The sequence below is a fragment of the Balaenoptera ricei genome, chromosome 12 (genome assembly GCF_028023285.1).
Source record: "Balaenoptera ricei isolate mBalRic1 chromosome 12, mBalRic1.hap2, whole genome shotgun sequence".
NCBI classification, from domain to species: Eukaryota; Metazoa; Chordata; class Mammalia; order Artiodactyla; family Balaenopteridae; genus Balaenoptera; species Balaenoptera ricei.
Window position 1 is genome coordinate 16,527,691 of NC_082650.1, and position 24,733 is coordinate 16,552,423.

At 35.4% G+C, this 24,733-nt stretch overlaps 1 protein-coding gene across 1 annotated transcript in view; it reads left to right on the forward strand.

Annotated features, from left to right (window-relative positions):
• Positions 1 to 21,796, forward strand: part of PPIL4 (peptidylprolyl isomerase like 4) — a 32,717-nt gene extending 10,921 nt beyond the window's left edge. The window contains exons 8-13 of the mRNA XM_059941020.1: positions 1,613 to 1,737; positions 3,224 to 3,290; positions 8,002 to 8,113; positions 10,581 to 10,677; positions 15,480 to 15,627; positions 20,992 to 21,796. Coding sequence (XP_059797003.1) covers positions 1,613 to 1,737; positions 3,224 to 3,290; positions 8,002 to 8,113; positions 10,581 to 10,677; positions 15,480 to 15,627; positions 20,992 to 21,243 — 801 coding nt within the window. The 3' untranslated portion in view covers positions 21,244 to 21,796. The remainder of the gene's footprint in view (positions 1 to 1,612; positions 1,738 to 3,223; positions 3,291 to 8,001; positions 8,114 to 10,580; positions 10,678 to 15,479; positions 15,628 to 20,991) is intronic.
• Positions 21,797 to 24,733: the final 2,937 nt, after the last annotated feature.

Sequence of the window (24,733 nt, forward strand, 5' to 3'; positions counted from 1 at the left end):
GACTTCCTGTTGTCCTACATCCTTGTCAGCACTTGGTGTTGTCAGTGTTTTGGATTTTAGTTGTTCCATTAGGTGATCCTGTGTCCTTTCAATTCTCACAATCAACAAGTTTCCTCTATTTTTTAAGAACATCAGTTTTTCTTTATTTGTGTTTAACGTAATGGTAATTCAGCTAGTGTTTTGCAATATTGTTTTGACCTTCATAGCTGTTATGAATATTTTAAATTTCCTTGTAGTATTTTAAAGTTATCTTTGACTAAGTAGTATAACAAGTTCTTTTTTAACTCATTAACTTTTTTTCTCATTTGTGCTTCCTTTAGATGTATTTCTGCCATTATAGGTGCCTTTTGGGATTTTTACTGATTTGCTCTTCCCCATATATGTTGTAATGCTGCTTATTGGGCATAGGTTATTGCTATCTTTTGATAGACTTCAGAGACACTGAGCAGATCTTACTGGCTCAGTTGCTTCTTACTGTTTATGATTTCCAAGATTTCTCTCTCTCTTTTTTAATGTGTTTATCCAAGAGGAAACACTTTATATGGTAATCTTACCTGAAATCATCTGAGAGTTTTTGAATATATGTATGAAGGAATATTGTTTCCCCATCTAAAGGCTCATGATAAACATACTTTTCCCACAAGGAAAACAACACCATCATCATATCATGGTTTTCTCTTACTGTCATCTTCTCTAGTTCTTTAGTAGGAAGTGGTGGGCTCAGCTCAGCACAGTAGTTGACCATGAAGTTGACTTTGGTTTGACTGAAGTAGAAGATGATAGTGAGGGTGAGATTAAAAAGCTGGCAACACTAGCCAGGAATTGTTGGTGTTCCATACTGAGCAATAATGTGGAGAAGAATTGGGCATTACTTATTGCCGAAGGCTAGATTCAGCATGACAGTATTTTTCAAAAGTTTAAAAACAAGTAAAACTAAACAGTATGTTACTTAGGGGTATATACTTATGTGGCAAAACTCTATAAAGATCTGTAAGGGAATGGCCAGAAAGGAAAACCAAAAGACTCATTTGTGGTGAGAGAGGCAGAGGGATAATGGAATCAGGGGACATTTTAGTTCTTAAGCTAGTTGGTGGCATCATGGGTGTTTTTATTTTCATGCTTCATAACTTAGATATACTTTACATCAATTCTTTCAAAAATATATTAAATACTTGAAGAAAGAAAAAGCGGAGATAAAATTGGGACTTTGAAGCCAGGTAGACCTGGGTTCAAATCCCAACTCTGTTGCTTACAACTGTGTGGCCCTGGGCAAGTTAGTTATTTAACCTTTATGAATTTTACTTTACTCGTGGAAAAGTAAAATGGAAATTGCATGGTTGTTTTAAGAATTGGCAGTAATGTATACGAAGTGCCAAACATGGTCTTCACACAAAGTAGGGGTCGGGTAAATATTTTGGCTATTAATATTGTTACTGCCAGGAAGCATGGAGTTTTGAATTTTGAAATCTTTAAGATTTCTTTTCCTGAGCCTGTAGTTTATAATGTAAATTTAGATATTTCAGGGAATTAGCATTGTGGGCTAAATACGGGATGTTTAGAATGCGAATTAAATAAAGGAGTTGATTTATATTCTTGTTTATTTATCATTTAGGTGGGAGACCTACCTGATGCAGATATTAAACCTCCAGAAAATGTGCTCTTTGTGTGTAAATTGAATCCAGTGACCACAGATGAAGATCTGGAGATAATATTCTCAAGATTTGGGCCAATAAGAAGGTAGTCTCTAGAATTAGTGAAAGATTTAGAAAAACTAGGTATTAGTTGGTGGTTTTCTAATAACATTTTTGATGAGTCTGTGAACTCTAGGTGAATTTTATACGGGTGAGTTTTACAGATGAGTCTGTTGGACAGTAGGGAAGAAAAACATGTATGTAAATGTGTATGCGTAGACATATGTGTGTGTATATATTGTAGTGTGTGTGTATGCATTATACATTGAGTGATTCTCTCACTCCCAGCACAGACATTTTCAACTCTAAAACAGGAAGTGAATGGAACAGTTTAAGTCTAGTTCTGTAGTATTCTTCTTTAATATTTTAAATATTTATCTCATTTAAATTTTCCCTAGAATTACCAGCAACCTATGTCAAAATTAATTTGAATCTGAGTTTTCTAAAATTTTTCTTTTGGTTAATTTTCCTTGTATTATTAATGCAAAAGTTTATGAAGCTAGTGTTTCTGTGAGAAAGGGGAATATTTTGTAATTGATTAAAAAATATTTTAAGTTTAGAATTTCCTTTCATTTCATGTTTTTTCTTCTATGAAGCCATTCTTTATTCTTCTATTGAAAGAAAAATCTTTCTATAAAAGACTACCTGACTTTATTCCTCTACTCACTTATATCATCTTTATAAAAATATTTCCTATACTGCTACTTCTTATTTTTAAATTGGACACATTATATTCTAACTTCTTGCTAAGGAAGATGAGGATTCACCTCTATTTCTATCCTGCCCTCTTCATTCTCCCTGCCTACTACTTTGGTTGTATCATAATTTTGGTTAGATCTTTGTTCAATATTTACATTTTAATGTATACTTAAATATTGTAACAGCTGAACCATATGCTATAATGTGATTACTTTTCCTTTCTCTCACAATGTTTTATGTCCCTGTTTCATTTCATGTGTTTAAAATGAGACTTGAGATACATGAGGAAAAATGATTAAGCCAGGTGCTTTAAATTCCACTTTATTGGCCCTTTCACTTGGTTAAGATGGATTAGTTCTGTATAATAGCTAGACTTATGTGATTACATTTGAGCTTGGTTTATATTAAAATTCAAAAATCCCAAATCGTAAGTTTGCTAAACATGTGTATATGTATGAATGTGTGTGCATTATTCTACAGTGACATTAGATAATCTGTAATTCATCTGTATTTGGACTAGAAATAAATTACAATTTAAAAGGATTTTTAGCAGTAATTTCCCTTTGCCAATGGAAAATTAAATATTTTTATCTATTCTTCCTTCAGTGTTTTGGGAATTTAGGATTGTAGGCCTAGATAGGGCATTTATAGTAGAATCTAGATAATTTAGTTTCTAGACTGGTGAACTATTTTTAAAAAAATAATTATTATTGAAGAAATTTGGAGAAATATAGTTCTGTGAATTTAACTTTGGCTTATTTTGTTTTTTACTTTTGAAGAGTAAGAGTGAATGCTTTTTCTTTAAAGTCACTTTTTTCCAAACTTTGTTTCAGTTGTGAAGTTATCCGGGATTGGAAGACTGGAGAATCCCTGTGTTATGCTTTTATTGAATTTGAAAAAGTAGGTCATAATATAGATATATTAAATTTGTATTTTTTTTGTTCTATGGTATTAAAGTGTGAAAATGTATAGAACTTTTTCTAGTCTCTAAGATTAGAAAATTAGTTTGCCCTTTCTTTAGGCACCCAAGAAAAATAACTTTGTTATATTCAAATAGGGGATAAATTTAACATCTATCAATGTTAATGTATGTATCTTTAATTTAGGTTCAGTTTCAACCTACATGAATGTATCTTTAAAATTTTAAAGTTTTAGGTAAAGTTCTTCACATTCTATAAACAATTTTTCAGTGCTATTTAGGTAGATATAATAATTGAGTAATAGAAAGAGAACCAATCTGGGTGTTATGATCTAGATATTAATTTCAGCTCTGTCACTGACCAACTATTCTATGATATTTGGCAGTTTATTTAGAATTCTTCTTTCTAGGCATTATCTTCCTTATAAGTAAAACTTGAGTATGAGATTAGACGGTACTTTCTAGATCTGTAATAGGAATGATAGCTTATGTTACTCAAGTAATTTTCTTTAAGCAAGCATTATGCTATTTGACCTGCATTTAATCCTCACAACTCTGAGATAGGTACTGTCCTCCTTCTCCAAGTAAGTAAACTGAGACACACAGTGGTACTGTGACTTGTTTAAAATCATGTACCTAGTGAATGTCATAGCCTTCTGTCCTGCTGTTTTATTTTCAAAGAAATAGTTAATAACTCAATTAACATTTTATATAACAAATATTAACTACCACCCATATTTATAAAATTGTTCAGATTTAAAATGTTGTTAATACTCATAAATTCAGTGTAATTCTTTAAAAAAAAAACCCATCAAATTTAAATGTGACTTATACAGTGACTAGGAACATTTGTATTAATTCTATTTCTTCTTTGCACTTTTCTTCATCTGATAAATAAATACAAAAGCTTGTATTTGCTCTTAGGATTTGAACTTAGGTATGTCTGATGCTGTTCCCAATGTTTTTAGCCATTTTGCTAGGCTACGTTATTTCTTTTTGCAGCTTTGGACTGAAGTATGTCCAATAGTAGCTCATTCTAAGTTATAGTTATTCCAAAGTACTTGTTGAACACCTTTTATATTTCAGGCACTGCAGTAGGGCCTAGGGGTACAAGATGAATAATGGAGGGTTGAGGAAGACAGACACATAACACATTATACCTAGACACTGTGTCAGGTGTACCAGAAATAATATTTACAAGGTACATTGGTGTCAGCAGAAAGGAGATCTCTACCTTTAGTTTGCTATGAATACTTTTGTCAACTTGACAGTGTTATTCCATCACTGAGCATAGATTATATTGTTTATTTGCTTACAAACATAATTTCATTTTGTTTATGGCAGATAGACTAATATCTTCTGCAGGTATACCATTTGCCATGAATACATAGTTCAGGTCAACTTTAGAGCATAGAGTGGTTCTAGAATCTATGGATTCTTTATCATGATTCAGCATTTCAGTTTTTGAAGTGAACCTTTTATTTATTTATTTTTGGCTGCGTTGGGTCTTAGTTGCTGAGCGCGGGCTTTCTCTAATTGCGGCGAGTGGGGGCTATTCTTCGTTGTGGTGCACGGGCTTCTCATTGCGGTGGCTTCTCTTGTTGCGGAGCACAGGCTCTAGGCACATGGGCTTCAGTAGTTGTGGCACACGGGCTCAGTAGTTGTGGCGCACAGGCTTAGTTGCTCCGTGGCATGTGGGATCTTCCTGGACCAGGGATCAAACCCGTGTCCCCTGCATTGGCAGGCATATTCTTAACCACCGTGCCACCGGGGAAGTCCCTGAGGTGAATCTTTTGTAGCCTTTCTCTTTTCTTGAAAATTAGATTAAGCTACGTTATTCTGCTTCATAATTCTCCTGAGCGGTAGCCTCTTTGTAAGTATCCATTGCTGAGTCTTTTTTGCATGTTATGCAAGTTCTCTATGCTTTGGATAATCTGATCAAAATTTTTTTAAAACTGAGGAATGAAATACATGCCGAAAATGTGCAGCTCATGAGTGAACAGCTTGATGAATTAATCACAGTTAATACACCGATGTAAATCACCACCCAGGTCAAGAAATAAAATGCCAGCAGAAAAAAAATTACCGGAATCCCAGAGGCCCCACCTGTGTCCCCTTCCGCAAACTTCCCCATTGATGCTACTTCTGATATAGATTTTGTCTAATTTTAAACTTCATATCAGTGTACACACAATGTGTGGTTTTGGTGTCTAGCTTCTTTTGCTCAGTGTTAACATTTGCAAGATTTGTTCGTTACTGCATGTAGCTTTTAACTTTTTTTGTTAATTTTCATTGGAAATATGGTATTTTATGTGTGTATGTAAATTTTCACTGACATATAGTATTTTATTGTGTGTATGTAAATTTTCATTGCCATATGGTATTTCATTGCGCATATATAACATTATTTAGATTTCCAGTCTGCTGTTGATGGACATTTGGGTCTTTCCCAGTTTTAGCTACTATGAATGGTGCTGCTCTAAACCATTTCTGTCATGTCTTTCAGTGTACAAATGTATGCATTTTTGTTGGGTATTTATCCAAGAGGGAATTGCTGCGTCATAGGGTAGTTGTAGCTTCAGGAGATAATTCCAGTCAGCTTTCCAAAGGGATTATCCTAATTTTCACTTCCACTAGTAATGTATGGGAGTCCCTATTATTCTGTAGCTTCACCAACTCTTGGTATGGTCTGTCTTTTAAATTTTATCCACTCTGGTGGGTGTGTAGTGGTATCTTATTGTGGTTTTATTTTGCATTTTCCTGATTGAGCCCCTTTTCATATGTTTATTGCCATTTAAACGTCCTTTATAAAAATGAAATACCTGTTCAAGACTTGGCCACTTTGGGATTGGGTGTTTGTGCCTTTTTATTGATTTGTAAGAATTCTTTGTACTTTCTGGGTACAAACTCTTTTTTGGTTGTATGTGTTGCAAGTATCTGCTGCTCAGTGGATTACCTTTTTCCCGTTCTTAATGGTGTCTTTTGATAAGCAGAAATTTCTAATTTTTAGTTCAGTTTATCAGCTTTTCTTCCTTATTGCCTATTTTTAAAGATGTTTGAAAGAAGTCATGAAAATATTCTCTATGCTATCTTTAGAAGCTCTGTTGTGAAATTATCTTTCCTATTTAGATCTGAAATTTGATTTTTGTATATTATGTGTGTCGTGTTAAATTTCATTTTTCTTGCATAAGATAGCCAGGTGACCCAGCAAAATTCGTTAAAAAGGTTGACCCATTCGCATAGCTCTTCAGTACCAACTTTGTCATGAATCAGGTGTCCACATGTGTAAAGTCTGTTTCTGGATGCCACACTGTTGCACTGGTCTGTTTGTCTGTCCTTGCACCACTCTCAAATTGTGTGAATTACTACTGCTTTATAATGTCTTGATATCTGGTAGTGTGAGTCCTCCAACTTTGTTCTTCTTAAAGATTTTCTTGGATATTTTTGTCCTTTGCATGCATTTCCATGTGTTTTTTATAATTTTTAATTGAAGTGTAGTTGATTTACAATGTGTTTAATCTAAATTTTGAAGAGATTCCTTAACTGTTGTTTAGGTATAAGTAAATTGAGTATTTGCAAATATTATCCTCCTGAAAAAAAGTATCTGAGAACTTTCTCTTTGGGGAAATGGCACAGTGATGGAATTATGCCTGCCTAAGGGTCATCAGTCAGATTTATCAAACATGCACTGATTGCCTACCATGTGCCAGATGATGGTCTAAATGATGTAGATTCAAAGATGAATAAAGTTTTGTCCCTTGGAGTTTATGTTCCATTTAATTCTTGACATACATTGTAAATAAATATGATTATAACTAGTTCTTTTATCTGCTTCTCTTTGGATTGTTTCTAGTTGAGTTGTGAACAGACCAAAAAATAAGTTTCCAGGGACCTAGGAGAAAATTGATCAGTGCTGGATTGAAATGTGTCATTTCTAGTCTTCAGATGTCAGAAATGGGGATGTAGGGCTTGCGAAGTTACTGACAAGAATTCTTATGTAACATAGACCTTGGTATCATAGGCCCACAATCCATTATCCAAAACCCTTGGGAGTAACTGTTCCCATTTCAGACTTTTTCAGAATTTAGAAATGTAATACTGCGTGTTTGTGTGTGTGTGTGTGTGCGCAACACACATATCTCTGGGTTACGTGGCACACTTCTGGGTCAGCATTCCATAATCACAGAAATACTTCTGCTGTGAAAACAAATGAATATTCATACTAAGTAGAATAAGTTAAGGTTTGTCCTTCCATTAGGTTTTGCTGTCACATGGATTTTAACACCAAATTTATAAAAACAGTTTTCAGGATAGTTTTGGGTTTTGAGTAAAAGGGATTATGGATTTGTATAACACAGTTGCTAAGTATATGTATGTGCACTGCAATCAGACTGCCTCGGTTCAAATCCTGGCTCTTGCCCTTGCCAACTGTGTGCCCTTTAGCAACTTCTATACCTCTCTAAACCTCTGTTTTCTCTTTGAGAAAATGGAGGTAATAATAGGTAATACCTCATAGGGTTGTTATCAGAGTTAATTGAGATAATAGATACAAAGCATTTAACAGCATTTGGTGCATAGTAAGTATTCAAATTTTAGTTTTAGTAACAAACTTTTTGTATTTTCAGTATTTGTTCTAGCTGCAGAAATCTTTTCTATAAAGATTTATGCTTGAGTTTTTATAATTACTATCAGGAAGAAGATTGTGAGAAAGCGTTCTTCAAGATGGACAATGTACTTATAGATGACAGAAGAATACATGTGGACTTTAGCCAGTCTGTTGCAAAGGTTAAATGGAAAGGAAAAGGTATGTTGGTTCATCTTCCTTTGTTTCTGTTCTGCTTTGCATCGTGTGTGTGTGTGTGTATCTCTTTTGACAGTGCTGTTAACTAGAAATGTTCAGTGATGTAACTCCTGCTATTTGATTTTACCTAGCTGCTATCTAGTATATAAGATGGGGGTATGTGTGTGTGAGTGTGTGTATTTGTATTTTTTTAAATTTTTTAATTTTTACTGAAGTATAATTGATTTACAATGTTGTGTTAGTTTCAGGTGCACAGCAAAGTGATTCAATTATACATATACATATATCTATTCTTTTTTAGATTCTTTTCCCATGTAGGTCATTACAGAGTATTGAGTAGTGTTCCCTGTGCTATATAGTAGGTCCTTATTAGTTATCTATTTTGTATATAGTAGTGTGTATATGTCAAGCCCAATCTCCCCATTTATCTCACTCCCCCATCCCCCTGTTAACCATAAGGTTGTTTTCTGCATCTGTAACTCTATTTCTATTTTGTAAATAAGTTCATTTGTACTATTTTTTTAGATTCCACATATAAGTGATATCATATGATATTTGTCCTTCTCTATCTGATGTATAGGTGTATTTTAAATTGATGATGAATATATTTTCTATGTTTGACTGTATTATAAATCACTTATAATTACCCATTGCAGACATAACATGTTTCCAAAGTAATTATCATTTGGTGGTTTGGCTCTTCTAGATGCAAAACTCTTAAAAATTCTATTTTCTGGGGCTTCCCTGCCAGTGCAGGGGACGTGGGTTTGAGCTGTGGTCTGGGAAGATCCCACATGCTGCAGAGCAGCTAAGCCCGTGTGCCACAACTACTGAAGCCCATGTGCCTAGAGCCCGTGCTCTGCAAAAAGAGAAGCCACCGGGATGAGAAGCCCGCGCACCGCAGCAAAGAGTAGCCCCCGCTCGCCACAACTAGAGAAAGTCCGTGCACATCAACAAAGACCCAACGCAGCCAAAAACAAATAAATTAAAAAAAAAAAATCTTTTTTATAAAGTTTGTTTGTTTTAGTTGTCATATGGTACAAAATTGAAAAGATCTCTGTACTAGGTCCTATCCCTACACATATGACATATCCTACATATGCATATATATGTCAAATAAATTTCTGCTAGTGGTAGCGTAACAAACTTAAGGTTGAATCTGTGTATACTGAAATACTACGGGTTTTTGATTGCTGATGCAGTGTTTTTATTTATTTATTTTTTATACATTTATTTATTTATTTGGCTGCATTGGATCTTGTTGCGCGCGGGCTTTTCTCTAGTTGCGGAGAGCGGGGGCTACTCTTTGATGCGGTGCATGGGCTTCTCATTGCAGTGGCTTCTCTTGTTGAGCATGGGCTCTAGGTGCACGGGCTTCAGTAGCTGTGGCACGCAGGCTCAGTAGTTGTGGCTCACGGGCTCTAGAGCGCAGGCTCAGTAGTTGAGGCGCACGGGCTTAGTTGCTCTGCGGCATGTGGAAACTTCCCAGACCAGGGCTTGAACCCGTGTCCTCTGCATTGGCAGGCAGATTCTTAACCACTGCACCACCAGGGAAGCCCGGCAGGTGGATTCTTAACCACTGTGCCACCAGGGAAGTTCCTGAGATAATTCTGTATATTATGGATTAACATTTAAAAAAATTGAACATATCTTGTGTACCATTCACAGTGCTAAGTACTTTTCCTTATAGCCTTGTTTAATGATTCCAACAGCATTGTGAAATGTTGATATTATTTTCAGTTCCTAAATGAAGAGAATGACTTTCAGAGAATTGAAGTGTCCTACCTAGGACCTCCCACTAGAGTCAAGATTTGAATCTAAAACTTCTCACTTTGATCTGTTGCTCCTTCGACAATATACCATAACTGCTTCATACATAGTGAGACTTCTAATGGCAGGCACAGGGCACATATTTTTCAGTGATGAAATGGTGCCTGTTTGTTACAGTTACCAGTATTTTAACTCTTACAGTTGTCTGTTTCACATTTATATGAAACTTGGCCTACTGGCTCTGTTCCTTTACAGAGCTTCTGGAATTGCCAAATAGATTCATCTTGTCTTTGATGCTTATAAGCCTCTCAGATCTCAGACACAGGTCCCAAGCCCTCAATTTCCTTTGGGCCTAATGTTCTCACAGACTTAATGGCTCTACTTGAACCCTGAATTATTTTCCAGTGATTGTATTCACTGCGTAATTTAGGATTTGGAAGTTTGGTGTTGTAATATTCATGTATGTCATTAGGGGGCAGCATCTGGCTACCTAGCAAAATGGATATCTGATTTCAGTTAAAATAGTGGTGGAGAATGAATTACTATGATTCTTTTGTTTTCTTCTCAGCCTTTTTCTATCCCCTGATATATATGCCACTTATAAAATAGTTCTTATATATTATACCTCTTATAAAATAATTATTGTTCTTGATGAATCAGGTGATTTTCTTACTAGGCTGTTTCTTCTTTTTTTAAATAGGTGGGAAATACACCAAGAGTGATTTCAAGGAATATGAAAAGGAACAGGATAAAACATCTAATCTGGTTCTGAAAGATAAAGTAAAGCCCAAACAGGAGTATCCTTCACAAGAACCAGTTGGTCAATATGTATTGACCATCCAATCTGGAGATTAGAGTGTGATACCTTATAAAAAGGCTATAGAAGACAAGTTCCTGAATCCAGATGGTTTGTGAAGAAATCACTTAGTTTATTGTTACCTCTTTTCACCATTTTACAGTAGACTTTTCTTTTTCAGTATATTCTCTATTGTATGGAGAAAGTTAAGGTTGAAAGAAGTTTTGAGCTTAATTCTTTTACCTCCCTACACTTAGGTTAAGGTTATCTCTTATTCTCAGAAGATCTGCAGGTAAGAGTTGTATTTTCTATATATAATCTTAATGTTTTAAATTTCTCATAGTCAGAAATTTCTTTGTTATAGCTAAGCTAAACGCTTTGTGTTAACCCTTCTTATATGTTTAACTTCTTTGGAGTTGGTGAATATGTAGATAACAAAATCCTGTTGTTGTTTTACGTTATTAGATTGCTTCTTTCTGCATAATACATTGTCAGTCTAGCAACAAATATTTATTGGGCTCCTATTGTGTACAAAAGTTGACTTTTATAGGATTAAAAAGAAATCCATTGACTTGACCCTTTAGTTTATAGATTCTTTCAAGTTTTAGGCTGAGACAAATAAGAAGCAATGAAACATACTTTTCATATTATGTCATTTTAGTTTGTTCATTGATATTCTCATTATAAATCTATCACTCCATACATGGCAAAGGTTATTTCTTTTGTGATTCTTTCTCGTAAGTAGTTTCTTGTTTCCTAGTTTCTGTTGGTGTTTTAGGGATTCTGTTTACCCATACTATATAGACATTTTTTTTCCAAGTATTCATCAGGAAAGATGAATATCAGGTTGACCTGTTAAATATTTTTTATTGTATTGGCTGTCTAATGCACAAAGCATTGTAAGGTGTTAGAGTTGGATAAAGTCTGGAGTATACTGACATAATCAGCATGAAAAGAGGCTTTCACATACAGACAAACCAAACAGTAAACTAAGATTGGTCTGAAAACATGGGCATTAGAGGGGGTATGATTGAAATCTTAGAATCATAAAAGGTGTGGATGGAATACACTTGAGATTTATTCACCAAATCTTTGAAATTAAATTGAGGCCAACCACTAGAAACTGCAACTGGAAGAAGCTAAGTGTGTAGGACAAATGAAAGGAAGGTCAGCTGCGGAGTATAAAGTAGAAGGAGGCATCTTCCCCGCATAGCGGGTGTTCAGGCTGAAAAGGAAGGATACCTAGTATTAAAGTGTTTTAAATTCAAGATGATAGATTACTGAGAGTTAAGAAAGGAACTCGGTGTGTTTGAGAATCAGTCTGTAGGCCAGTGCTGTCTAAGGGGACTTCCTGCAGTGATAGAAATGTGCTGTGTCTCCACTGTCCAGTATGGCTGCTAACCACATGTGGTTATCGAGCGTGTGAAATGGACTGAGGAACTGGATTTTAAAACTTGTTTAATTTTAATTAATTTAAATTTAAACCACTACCCATGGCTAGTATTGAACAGTGCTGCTTTTAACCTTTTGAAGTTGATGGAGAAGACAGGCATGTCCTGGTGCAAACCACTATTCATTATTCACAAACAGCATACTGAACAAGAGAAAGGAATTCATGAATCTGACCCAGTAGGATGATCTTTACATTCCTGGTAATTGATAGGTTTCATTTTAGCAAGTCATTTGTAATCTACAAATTATAGGTACAATTATAGAGGGACAGAACATATGTCTTCATATGTAGCACATATATATATATGTTCACATACATTATTACCATGGTGAAGAAAGGGGATTCTGATGATAATCTAAGTACAGATAAGTCAATTAGAAAGACATGGGATGTACTTTATAGGTCATGAGAGAGAAGGTGCTGTTAAACTATTAATAAGATTCAAAAATAGAAGTAGAAGAGAGAAGTTTAACTTGGCTGCACTAGACCTCAGGGAAGTAATTGGGGAAAAGAGGACAGGGAGATCACAAAGTAGGATTTTGGAGAGATTTGACATCTTCTAAAAGTCTTGATTGTAGTGGTGAGTAGAAGATAGTGGATGAGCAAGGAAGGAAGAGATACCGCAAGTGTCTTGGTGGTATTACAAGTAATCAGCCGATATTATTTGGCATCTGTTACATGCCCAGTGAAGTTTCGCAATGAAATGTAGCCCCTGGACCTGAAAGACATTAAGAACAGACATTAAATAATCACCATTAATTAAATATGTCTAGAGTGTTGCAGAGAAGTGCATTTGTGGGATATGGGACTCATAATAGAGGTAAGGGGTCAGAGGATCCTCAAGTAATACTATAAGTAGTGACATTAAAGCTACAGCTTGAATATGGGGGGAGAGGAGGGCTGAGGTGGGATATTATCAATATTTTCTTTATCTGTGATCCATTAAATACAGTTTACATCTTGACTCAGTACAGTCCAAGTATAATCATTCTCACACACACACACACATAATTGAAACAACAGTGTTATAAAATAATATTTTCATTAGATGCCATGTACTCTATTTTCTAGTCTATGTTATTTTAAAATGCTGGCTTTTGGTGACCTACTAACTGGATTTTACACCCCATTGATGGATTATGATCAGTAGTTTGAAACACTCTGAAGCTCCGAAGCACTTTTTAAAAATAGTTTATTATTATTTTAAATATTTATTTATTTATTTATTTATTTATTTTTGGCTGCATTGGGTCTTCGTTGCTGCGTGCGGGCTTTCTCTAGTTGCAGCGAGCGGGGGCTACTCTTCGTTGCAGTGCACGGGCTTCTCATCGCGGTGGCTTCTCTTGTTGTGGAGCACGGGCTCTAGGCGCGCGGGCTTCAGTAGTTGTGGCACACGGTCTCAGTAGTTGTGCCTCACGGGCTCTAGAGTGCAGGCTCAGTAGTTGTGGCACACGGGCCCAATTGGTCCGTGGCATGTGGGATCTTCCCAGACCAGGGCTCGAATCCGTGTCCCGTGCATTGGCAGGCGGATTCTTAACCACTGCGCCACCAGGGAAGCCCACTCTGAAGCACTTTGGCCAGGGAGCAGCATGTGTAGAGCAAACACTGAGGTGAAATCATAGGCAAGGACTGTTGAATTTGTATCTGGAGAAGGAGACCATCCAGAAGGTACTGTGGAAACACTGCAACATGGTATAAAGGAGAAAAGAAGTTGGAGATAGTGGAGTAATAATAGGATGGTACAGGCTGATTAGCTGTCCTTAGCCGTCTTGTGAAGAGCCAGAAGTTGCAGCGTTTTCCTACTGCATGAGACATCGCTGAGGAAGCGTAGAGCTGTGGCATGTGAAACCCTAGTCCTGAGGGAAGTGTGTCTACTGTTACTCTAGTCCCACACGCCACTAAAATAGCTGTGTGTTCTGGGCTTCCTCCTAGTCTTTCTTTTGAAAACCACTATTCTAGTCCTTGTCAGCCTTCCTCAGAATCTGTTTTAGAGTTTAAGATTATTTTTAGAAGAGGGTCTAATAGTCTTACATTTTCTCTTATTCTAAGACATAGTATATTAAACACTTATTTCTGAATTGAAACATATATTATTACAATTTTTATAACATTTATGTGTAATTTAAAAATGATTCGCTCATAGTTCTACCACCTAGGCAAATGATACTTTTTATTTCTCCTTGTTCCTCTCAAGCCTTGATCTTTTATAAAGCTTTATAGAGTTATAATCACTGTGTGGTATATACAGTTTTTGCTTCAAGCTTTTTCCACTTTTAATTTTTTATAAACACCATTCCAGGTTATTTAATAGCATTCATTTGTCATTGTTAATAACTTCATTTACAGTAATATATCAGTTGAAATACCCTGATGTATTTAAGTATATCTTTATTACTAGGCTGTTTATTGTTCTTAGTTTCTGTTATTAAAAATAATCCTAAAAAAAAATAATCCTGTTATGTATACAATAGGCCCTCTGTATCTGCAGGTTCCGCATCCATGTAGATGGAAAATATTCAGGAAAAATATTCCAGAAAGTTCCAAAAAGCAAAACTTCAATTTGCCGTGCAGGCAGCTATTTACTAGCATTTATGTTGTATTTACAGCTGTTTACATAGCATTTACATTGTGTTAAGTTTTTAAGTAATGAGATGATTTGAAGTATGAAGGAGGATGTGTGTAGGTTATATGCAAACACCATGCCATTTATATAAAGGACTTGAGCATCTGCAGCTTTTGGTATCCTCAGGGGATCCTGGAGCAAATCCCCTGTGGATAATGAGGGACAGCTGTGCTTGTGTTCATTTAACTTACTGTTATTTTATTTTTTATAAATTCTTATTTGAATTTAAACATGATAACTATTGATATGCATTGCTAAATTTCCTCCTATAAGACTGAACTAATTTACACTCAAAAGAAGAGTCACATGAGTGTCTTTTTCATCTGTACAGCTTCTCTGGCATTGGGGTTTATAATGTCTTAATTTTTTCTAGTTAAAAATGTGCCTCATTTTCTAAGTTTAAGTTTTTCATTATTGACAAATATGCTTCCTTATTTTTTATGCTACTTATAGTTTTCATTTTTTTTTTTTTACTCTCTATATTTTTGGCCCACTTACCAATTTATAACCGTTTATTTAAGACAAGTGTTCTTTCCATTTTTCCTGACTCTCTAATGAAGTAAAATGTGAATTAGTTTTGTTTTAGAAATATACTCTATGCTTCTGAGATGCTTCTTGCTTTAAAAAGTTATCTTTAACCTCATGGCCTCCTTTGTTTACCAGATTCTTATGTTTTGATGTATTACCGGTGTCAGTTCTCACGTTTGTCCTTAACTGGCTGCTGCAGTGCAAAATATGATCTTATACTAGATGAGCAGGCAGAAGACTCAAAGTCAAGTTACTCACACACAAGTAAAAAACACAAGAAGAAAACCCGCCACTGCTCTGAAGAAAAAGAAGATGAGGACTATATGCCAGTCAAAAATACAAATCAGGTACTGACTGATGTTCAGACTTAGCCATAGAGAAATAAATATTTCATCCCTTTGTAAATTACATCTTAATTTAGGAGATAAGGGTATAGTCCTGATCAGGGATGGATGTGTTTCTAACTCTTAAGATGTAGAATGGCTTCACTAGGGCAATGGACTGTAATTTTCAAGAATATATATAACAGATTATAAAAGATTGTTTTTGAAATAACTTAATATATCATATAGTTCCACATTGTGAAACAAGAGTGATTTTCATACCTGTGGACACTCACTTATTCCCATCAAAAACAAGTGTGGTTATGGTAAAAAAGTTCTTCTAATGGATCGTGTTAATTTATCATCAAGTGTTACGTACAGCACTTACAGCTCTTGAGGTTTTAGGACCTGAAAAACGTTTATGCCCTTCCATATGGTATATATGAAATAAAAGCAGCACTAATAATTAGCTTGATCATCCCCAGAGCTTTCCTGAACAATACATTTTCTAAGGCAATGATAATAAAAATTCCCCAAAGAAAATTAATTATAAAGAGAAGAAATCATTTCCAGCCTGCATTTTGGCTCTCAGTTAAATGAAAAGCAGATTACGTTATATTCCCTTACTATGGTTTTTGCCACGTAAGGACATTTGAACCTGGGCCCTGGTAGACGAGGAGGCTTTCAGTTGGCAGAGGGGACTCAAGACGGTGAGAATGTTAAGCAAAGACACTGAGATGGAGAGATGTAGTGTGACTGGCAAAGTAAAGGATTTGCTGTCAGAAAAGCTAGGTTTAGATTTCTACATTGCTAATCATTGATGTGACCTCATCAAATTATTTAACTTTCTTGAGCCACAGTTTCCTCCTCTGTGAAATCGAGATAATATTTATTGTCCAGGCATGTTAAGATTAAGTGAAAAAAAAAAAATGTGTGTGCACATTTTCTACACTAGCTCTTACTATTATTTTTACAGTCAAATTGTGTTTTAAATCACTTGGAATAATTTCTCTCTGGTAAGGCCATTAACTGGATCCATATTTCAATTAACTTGTTCTTTTTGATGTTTAAGGATAGCTTAAAATTTTTTCTTTTGTTTCGTAATTTTAAAAATTAATTGTATTCCAAAGTAAAATCTACAAAATGGTACATATAGAAAACCTAGCTTCCATCCTTGTCCTTTCCCCCTTTTCTTCTTTCCCCAAAGGTAACCGTTTTATGTGTTTTATGATTTATTCTTCATTTTAAAAATTTTCAGCAAATGCATGTTTTATATATATTCTTAGCACCCTGTTTTCTAGACAGCCGATCTTCCTACTCCTTGCAGAGATCCAGCAGAGATCTAATCTCTCTTCTTCCATAGCCCTTTTACTACTTAAAGAGTCCCATCATTTATGCCCTGCCCTCGGTTTTTAAGTTACATCCTTGTCAATCCTTCAAGTAATCCTCACATGAATCAGTAATAGTAACATCTCTGGTGTCCTTATAATGCGAGATGGATACTATTGTCTCCATTCACAGCAAAGAAAGTAAAGAATAAAGAGGTTCAGCCACTTGCCAGTGGTTTTACACAGCTAATAAGTAATGGAACCACAATTTAAATTTGGACTTGTACCCTTACTGCTGTTCCTCTTACTTGGAATATATTTCTGTCAGTTTCTTTTCTAAATCTTCTTACCTGGAATATATTCCTGTCAGCAGTTTTCCTTCCTAACTCCAGTTGTTAATTCTAATATAATTTGTCTCATAGTATAATATTCCAGTGTCATCCAATAGGAACATCTCCCTCTTAGTTTTTATACTCTATTAATTTAGCCGAAGATCACCCCAACATCTTTTTTAATGGTGGCTGTACCACACTTCTGTGACTATTTAGCAGGTTTCCCACTAAAACCCCTTAATCCCCCCAGTTAGCTACAGCTCCTCAGCCTGCACTTGTATGTGGATTCCTCGATGAGTTTGGGCCCGAAACACACATTGGTGTCTTTGAGATGATCAGACGTCTTAAAAAATTCCAAAGACTGGCTGCATTTTAAGTCTGTGGTTCCCACCCTTGCACGCCTGCCTTTTTGTGAATCTTTTATCTTGCTGTTTGATTACTTAAAACTTTACAGTAGCAGTAGCAGATGTCTTTCTCTTTCTGCAATAATATTCTAACTTTCTCTCTCCCTTCGAAGTGTATTAAAGCAATTGTTTCTGATTTTGTACTTTGATTTAATAATATAGCTGTACTAATTTTCTCTTCTTTCTAATAAAATAGCATCCATTTTTAAGATTTCAGTGGGCCCGGTTTTTTTCTGTTATTCTGCTTTTTATCCTTTTGATTTTAATCTCAAAAATGTAATCGTTAAAGGGAATTTTCAGTGCTAGGTAATTTTCAGGTATAGCTCAAATTTTCCTGTTTGGTGGTGTTTTGCTTGGTGAGCTTAGTTTCCTAAGAATGTTTTAACTTACTTCTTCAAGTGCTTTGTTTTTTATTGAATGACAGCCTTACTGTTCAATTCGACATCTCTGTTTAATTTTTCCACCACATGTCTTAATTCCAGAGATGGTTACTGTGTTCTTGAGGTTTGAGTTTTACTGGGGTTACAGGAAATGAGTACTCAGCCGTGGGCTGCCTGGCTGAGAAGTCCTCAGGCTACTTGCCTGTCCTCCTCTGTGGTTTTCGTAGGTGTTCAGTATTCTTATAATTTGGGACTCTGTTTTTGTTGTCATTTCAATCATTTAATATTATTTTAGTGATTTAGATGTAACTAAACCTCTGATTTACTCCCAGAGACCTCAGCAAGGACAGTTTTTGGTTGATTTTTAAATTTTTTGACTACTAAACATGAAATTATTGGCTTGTTATGTTGAGTTCCTTAAATTGGCCATTTTATGGTGTTCTTTTTCTTTTTTTCAACTGCTTGTTTGTTTAATCATCTTGTCTTATGTCTTAAATGTGTAGAACAAATAGAATTTTTAAAAGTCCATACTGGAAAGGACTTAGAGCTCATGTGATTCATTTCCCTTACCTTGGATATGAAGATCCTGACCCCACAAGCCCATGGGCCTTATAGTTTAGTGGGAGGACTGGAAGTTTAACATTTATTTTAATTCAGTTGGATGTGGTATTATTTTTTTCATTACTCTATACCACCCCCTTTTCAATTTTATATGTAGAGTTACTGATCAATCAAATAATTATCTCCAACCTATGGGGGTCTCCTGAGTCTCAGTTTCCTTATGTCTGGAAGGAGGATAATACTCTGCTCCAAAAGCACCTAGCACTGTGCAAGCACGTACTTAGATCTGTTCTAATATGGCTTCATCCAGCTGCCTAAACTTTTCTCCTTCGTACGTACAGTACTCATTCTTCCTTGCTTTTCAGTTTTCACTTACACTCCTTGCATCAGCCTTCTTGAAGCCATTCCAAGCCCTAAGCCACTCATCCTTTGAGGCTCATCTCAAGTCCGTTATAACTTCTCTGTGAAACCTTCCCTGATGACTCTAACCTCAAGAGCATTTCTTGTTTGACACATCTCCTAAATGGCAAAGACCATGTGAACCTAGAGCTGCCCGACTTCAAAGCTTGCGTAGCTTTGAAAACTGTGCCAAGTAGGAGAGGTTTTTAAGGTTTCAGTCCATTTCAGATTTTCAGCTTACTCAGTTTTTTCAAAGAATTAAATACTGCGTAATCTTTTCTCTCTCTCTCTTATTTTAAACACTCAAAGCATTTAAGTGCCTGTTTGTATAATAATGTGCTGAAGACTTTATAGGATTATACATCAGCTAAAACAGTCTCTCCATTTAAAAAGTTTATTGCCTCAACTAGTACAGAAATAAGTACTAGGTGTACAGTCAGAATAGTACATAGATATTTACATTTTGTGTATGTTACAGGAAGCACAAAAAATTCTTTTATCTAAGGATGTCACATTTTGCTCAAAAATAGTTGATAAAAGATTAAGCTGAAATACCTACTCATTTTCTACCTCCAGGACTCTTACAGAATGACAAGAACTATTGGTCTTGTGTGGGAAATGATGAGTCAGTTTATAGTGAGGTGTTCCGCAAACACTGTGGAACATAACAATCCTGTTAGGTCTGTTTTCACATACTGCAATCTCTGTGCCAGGCGTAATGTACAGTATCTAGAGAGTATGTGGAGTAATTGCGAATCATTTGCTTAAAACCCAGTCCTTCACCGTGGGTATTCATCACTTGGATTTTAAACCTTGATATTTACATCTACTATAATAATGTCTAAGGTGATAGAGTTGGGCACTTGGGAGTTCAGTCCTTAGAATTTTGCCTTTCTGTTGAGAAATCTTTTAAGAAAGTTGAATTTTATGAACTATTCTCGAAAGAGCATTGGCTCTGGTGTCTTTAGATTTCAGCCACTTGTGGAGGTACTCATTTTAATCAGGGATAAGACATGAGCAGAGATAGAATTGTTGTGTTGTAACTAGCCCTTTTTTGTATGGAAGCGTTACTACTGCTCCTTAGTTACTGAGAATAGAACTAAATGTACCCACTTTGTTGTCTTTGGGGCAATGAATTATTTCAGTGTTTGTTAACTCATTTTAAAGAAATATGTCAATAATGATTTTAATAAAAACATTTATCAGCTTAATCTAAACCAGAAAATTTATTTAGAGATTTAGAGAGGAGCTGTTACAAAAAAATACTTGAAAAGTAATTGCTCAGCTGCGCGTCTGGAGCCCGTGCTCCGCAACAGGAGAGGCCGCGATAGTGAGAGGCCCGCGCACCGCAATGAAGAGTGGCCCCCACTCGCCACAACTGGAGAAAGCCCTCGCACAGAAACGAAGACCCAACACAGCCAAAAATAAATAAATAAATTAAAAAAAAATAATAATAATTGCTCAGACCCAAGTATTCAGAATCTGTTTCCTCTCCTCTTTAGGCTGACTGACCTGTCTAAAACGTCTTCTGGCTATGTTATTTAAATGATGTCTTCTTTATAGGATTCTTATGGGGATTTTAGTAGTTTCATTGTAGATCAGCGATGGAACCACATTTCTGGGGAGTGGAGGGGGGGAGGTGGAAATGTGACCGCACATAACCAGAATTCTTGGTATTGCAATTTCACCCTAAAGACTTCTTATTTCAATTGGGCTATTTCAGTTCCTTGTTTTTGGATCTGATCTTTCAGTTCAGCTGAAATAGTAAGTACAGAATAATGAGATCGATGAGAAAATGGTTAAATCTTTTTCTGGATTATTTTTGCTTTTTAACTTACAAGATTCTTGGCTTTAGTGGTAGCGTTCAAATTTGAGCTGTTAAAACTGCTTGCTAATGGAGGACCTGTCTAAGTTTTGTTGATAGTGTGTACAAAATGATTATTTTACTGATTCACTTATACCTCTCTCTTTATTCCTTTGACAGGATATCTACAGGGAAATGGGCTTTGGTCACTATGAAGAAGAAGAAAGTTGTTGGGAGAAGCAAAAGAGTGAAAAGAGAGACCGACCTCAAAACCGAAGTCGTAGCCGATCTCGAGAAAGGGATGGCCACTATAGTAATAGTCACAAATCCAAATACCAGACAGATCCCTATGAAAGAGAAAGGAGTAAAAAGAGAGAACGAAGCAGGAGTCCCAAGAAATCCAAAGATAAAGAAAAATCTAAGTACAGATGAAAGTTGAAGAATCAGACATGAGTGGCTAACATATTTGCTCTTGTATAACTTCGAGTACCAGACGTTCAGATTTTGTGTCAAAGCAGTTAAAGACACTGCCTGTTATTTTTTTTTCATAGTAGGATTATGGCCCTTTTAGATTAATACTGATTGTACAGGGCACTGAAAGAAATAAAGAATTGAACATTTTCTTTGTATACTTTTTTACACTAATGTTATTGTTATACATAAATAGTAGTCTTCATTTTTAAAGTCTTTCGTATTTTTCAGTCTTTATTTTTAATGAAGTATTTCATGCCTACAAAAGTACACAAACGTGTATATATAAGGTATAAAGAATAATAAATACCTGCCATGTACCCATTGGCCAGCTTAGGAAATGAATATTACTGGCATTTTAAAAGTGCCCTCTCCTTCTCAAATAATTATTGTTCTGTATTTTGTGTTTGTCATTCTCTTGCTTGTTATTATAGTTTTACAACATACGTATGTATCCTTAAACGAAATGTTAAGTTTTGTATGTTTTTGAATTTTATATAAATGGTATAAAGTACGTTTACTTCTGTGACTTGCCTTTTTCAGCTTAGTGTTTTTTGAAAGTCATTCATTTTTATTGCTATATTATGAATAGACCATAATTTATCCATTCTTCTGTTGATGGATGTTTGGGGTTTGTTTTTGTTTCTGCTATTGCAAACAATGCTGCTATGAACATTCTTTATCTAGGAGTGATTTGCTTGGTCATGTGATATGGATATCTTCATCTTTATAAGATAATGCCAAGTTACATTCTGCAGTGGCTGTACCAATCATATCCCTACCAGCACTATATGAATTACCTTAGTTTCACAGCATTTCTAATACTTCTTAATTTCAGACTTCTTAATTTTGCCAATCCAGTGGCTGTTAAGTGGTATATTATTGTAGTTTGCAGCAAGAAGACTTCTATTACTCTTACATTTGTTCTTCTGTGTGAAACTTTGTTTTTCTTTTTCTTTTTCTTTAGTTGCTTTTAAGGTTTTCCTTGATCACTGCTGTTAAGCACTTTGATTATGATGTGCTTGGTGTAGTTTTTTTTCCCCCCTTCATGTTTCTTCTGCTGGAGCTCTTTACCTGTAGATTTATGGTTTTCATCAAATTTGGAATTTTAGAGGCTTTTTCACTTTTTTTTCTGTCTCTGTCCTTCATTTCTTTCCCTCTGGGACTCTAATTGTATGTTAGGCTACTTGAAACTGTCTCTTAGCACTCTGATGCTCTGTTTTGTTTTATTTTTTCTTTAAGTCTTTTTATTTATTTATTTATTTTTCTGTGTTCCAGATTGGTTTCCATTGCTATGTCCTCAAGTTCATTAATCTTTTCTCCTGAAGTATCTAATCTCTTGTCAATCCCGTCCAGTGTATTTTTTACCTCATACATTATATTTTTAATCTTTAGAAGTTCCATTTGGGTCTTTTTTATATCTTCCATGTCTCTCCTTCCAGACTCCTGCTTTCCTCTAGTTTTTGGAACATCTGACATACATTTATAATTACTGTTTTAATGTACTTGACCATTCTGTCATCTGTCATTTCTTGTCTGTTGCTATTGATTGATTTTTTTCCCCCTCATTATTGGGTTGTAATTTCCTTCTTTGCACGCCTGATAATTTTTGGATTTTACACTGTTGGGTGCTGGAGCTTTTTGTATTCCTTTAAATATGTTGAGTTTTGTTCTGGGACATAGTTATTTAGAAATAATTTGATCCTTTCATAGCTTGCTTTTATACTTAATGAGATAGGACCAGAACAGCCTTTAATCTAGGCTAATTTGGCTCACTACTGAGATAATACCCTTCTGAATAATCTTCCTTATGCATGGTTTACTATGAGATTTCTCCACTCTGGCTATTGAGAACGAGAACTGTTCTGAGCCCTGTATGAACTTGAATTTTGCCACTTATTCTTTTCTGGTTCTTTCCCACCTTGGGGTAGTTTTCTGAAGTGCATACACTGATTAGCCGAAGCCTCAGGGGAACTCTCTGTAGATCTGGAATCCTCCCTCTGTAGCTCCTCTCTCCAGTACTCTACCCTACAGATTTTACCTTGGCTCCCCTAAATGCTCTATCCAGGGACGTGTCCAGGCTCTCCCTGCATTAAGCTTGGGCGGTGGTAGGACTTTCCCTGTTTGTTCTCGTCTCAAGAGCTACTGTCCTGCACGGTTGTCCAATGTCTGAAAAACTTTATTGTACATATTTTGTACGGGTGTTTTGTTCTTTAATGTGAGGTAGGGAAATCCTGCCCCTGTTACTCCATTTTGGCCAGACTGGGAGTCTCATTGTTTGAAATGTGCATTTCCTAAATTCTAACAAGGTTGAGCTGCTTTTCACGTATATTATATTCATTCCTGATTGCTCTCTGTGAAAAGCTTATTTCATGTCTTTTGCCCATTTTATATTACGTTGTTGCCTTTTTCTTATGTATTTCTTTAAGGAGTTAAAAAAAATAGATTGTGGATACTAGTCCATTTTTACTATTATATGTTGTAAACATTTTCTCTCAGTTTGTGGTTATTTTTTCACCTATTGATGCCCTTGGGAGGGCACAAGTTGTAAATTCCCCCCAACTTTTTTCCCTCAACTTTTTAGTATGAAAAGTTTCATAACATGTGTAGCAACACAGAAACATAACGAACATCCGTATATATTCCATCCAAATTAAACAGTAACTTTTGTTGTTGAACAATTTGAAAGTAAACTGAAAACATGATATTTCACCTTTCAGTATTTCACCATGCATTTTCTAAAAAGCAAGTGTCCTATATCACCACAATACTATTGTCACATTGAAAAAAACAGTAATCTCATAATATGTAATATATAGTATATACTCAAATTTCTCCCATTGTCCCAAGGATGTCATTTTTATGTGTTGGTTTGTTTTTAAACCCAGACTCAACCAAGCTTCATGCACTGCATGTTGTTTTTGTCATTTTATTCTCAATCTAAAAGAGTTTCCTACCCATCCATCCACCCCAACCACATGTTTTTTTTAAATTTTTTTTATGACATTGACTTTTTGAAGAGTTCAGGCCAGTTGCTTTGTAGAATATTCCACGTTCTGGAATTATTCGACAGTATCTTCATGGTGTCCTCCATCCTTTCTACTTTCTGTAAGCTGTAAGTTAAGTCTTGATGTTTGATTGAAATTAGGTTATGCATTTTAGACAGAAATTTTTAAGTTTAATGTCAAATTTATTAGTCTTTCCCTGTGTGTTTTGTGCTTTTTGTATTTTGTTTAAGAAGTCCTTAATAAAGATATTCTCCCATATTCTAAAGGTTATAAAGCTTTGTTTTTTACATTTGACTTTAATCCATATTGAATTGTATGTGTGTATGTGTATGGTGTGATAATAGGAATTAAAATTCACTTTTTTTTTCCACTTAGGGATATAACCAACTGTCCAAAATCTATTATGAATGGTTCATCTATTCCCCATTGATCTGTCATATAAG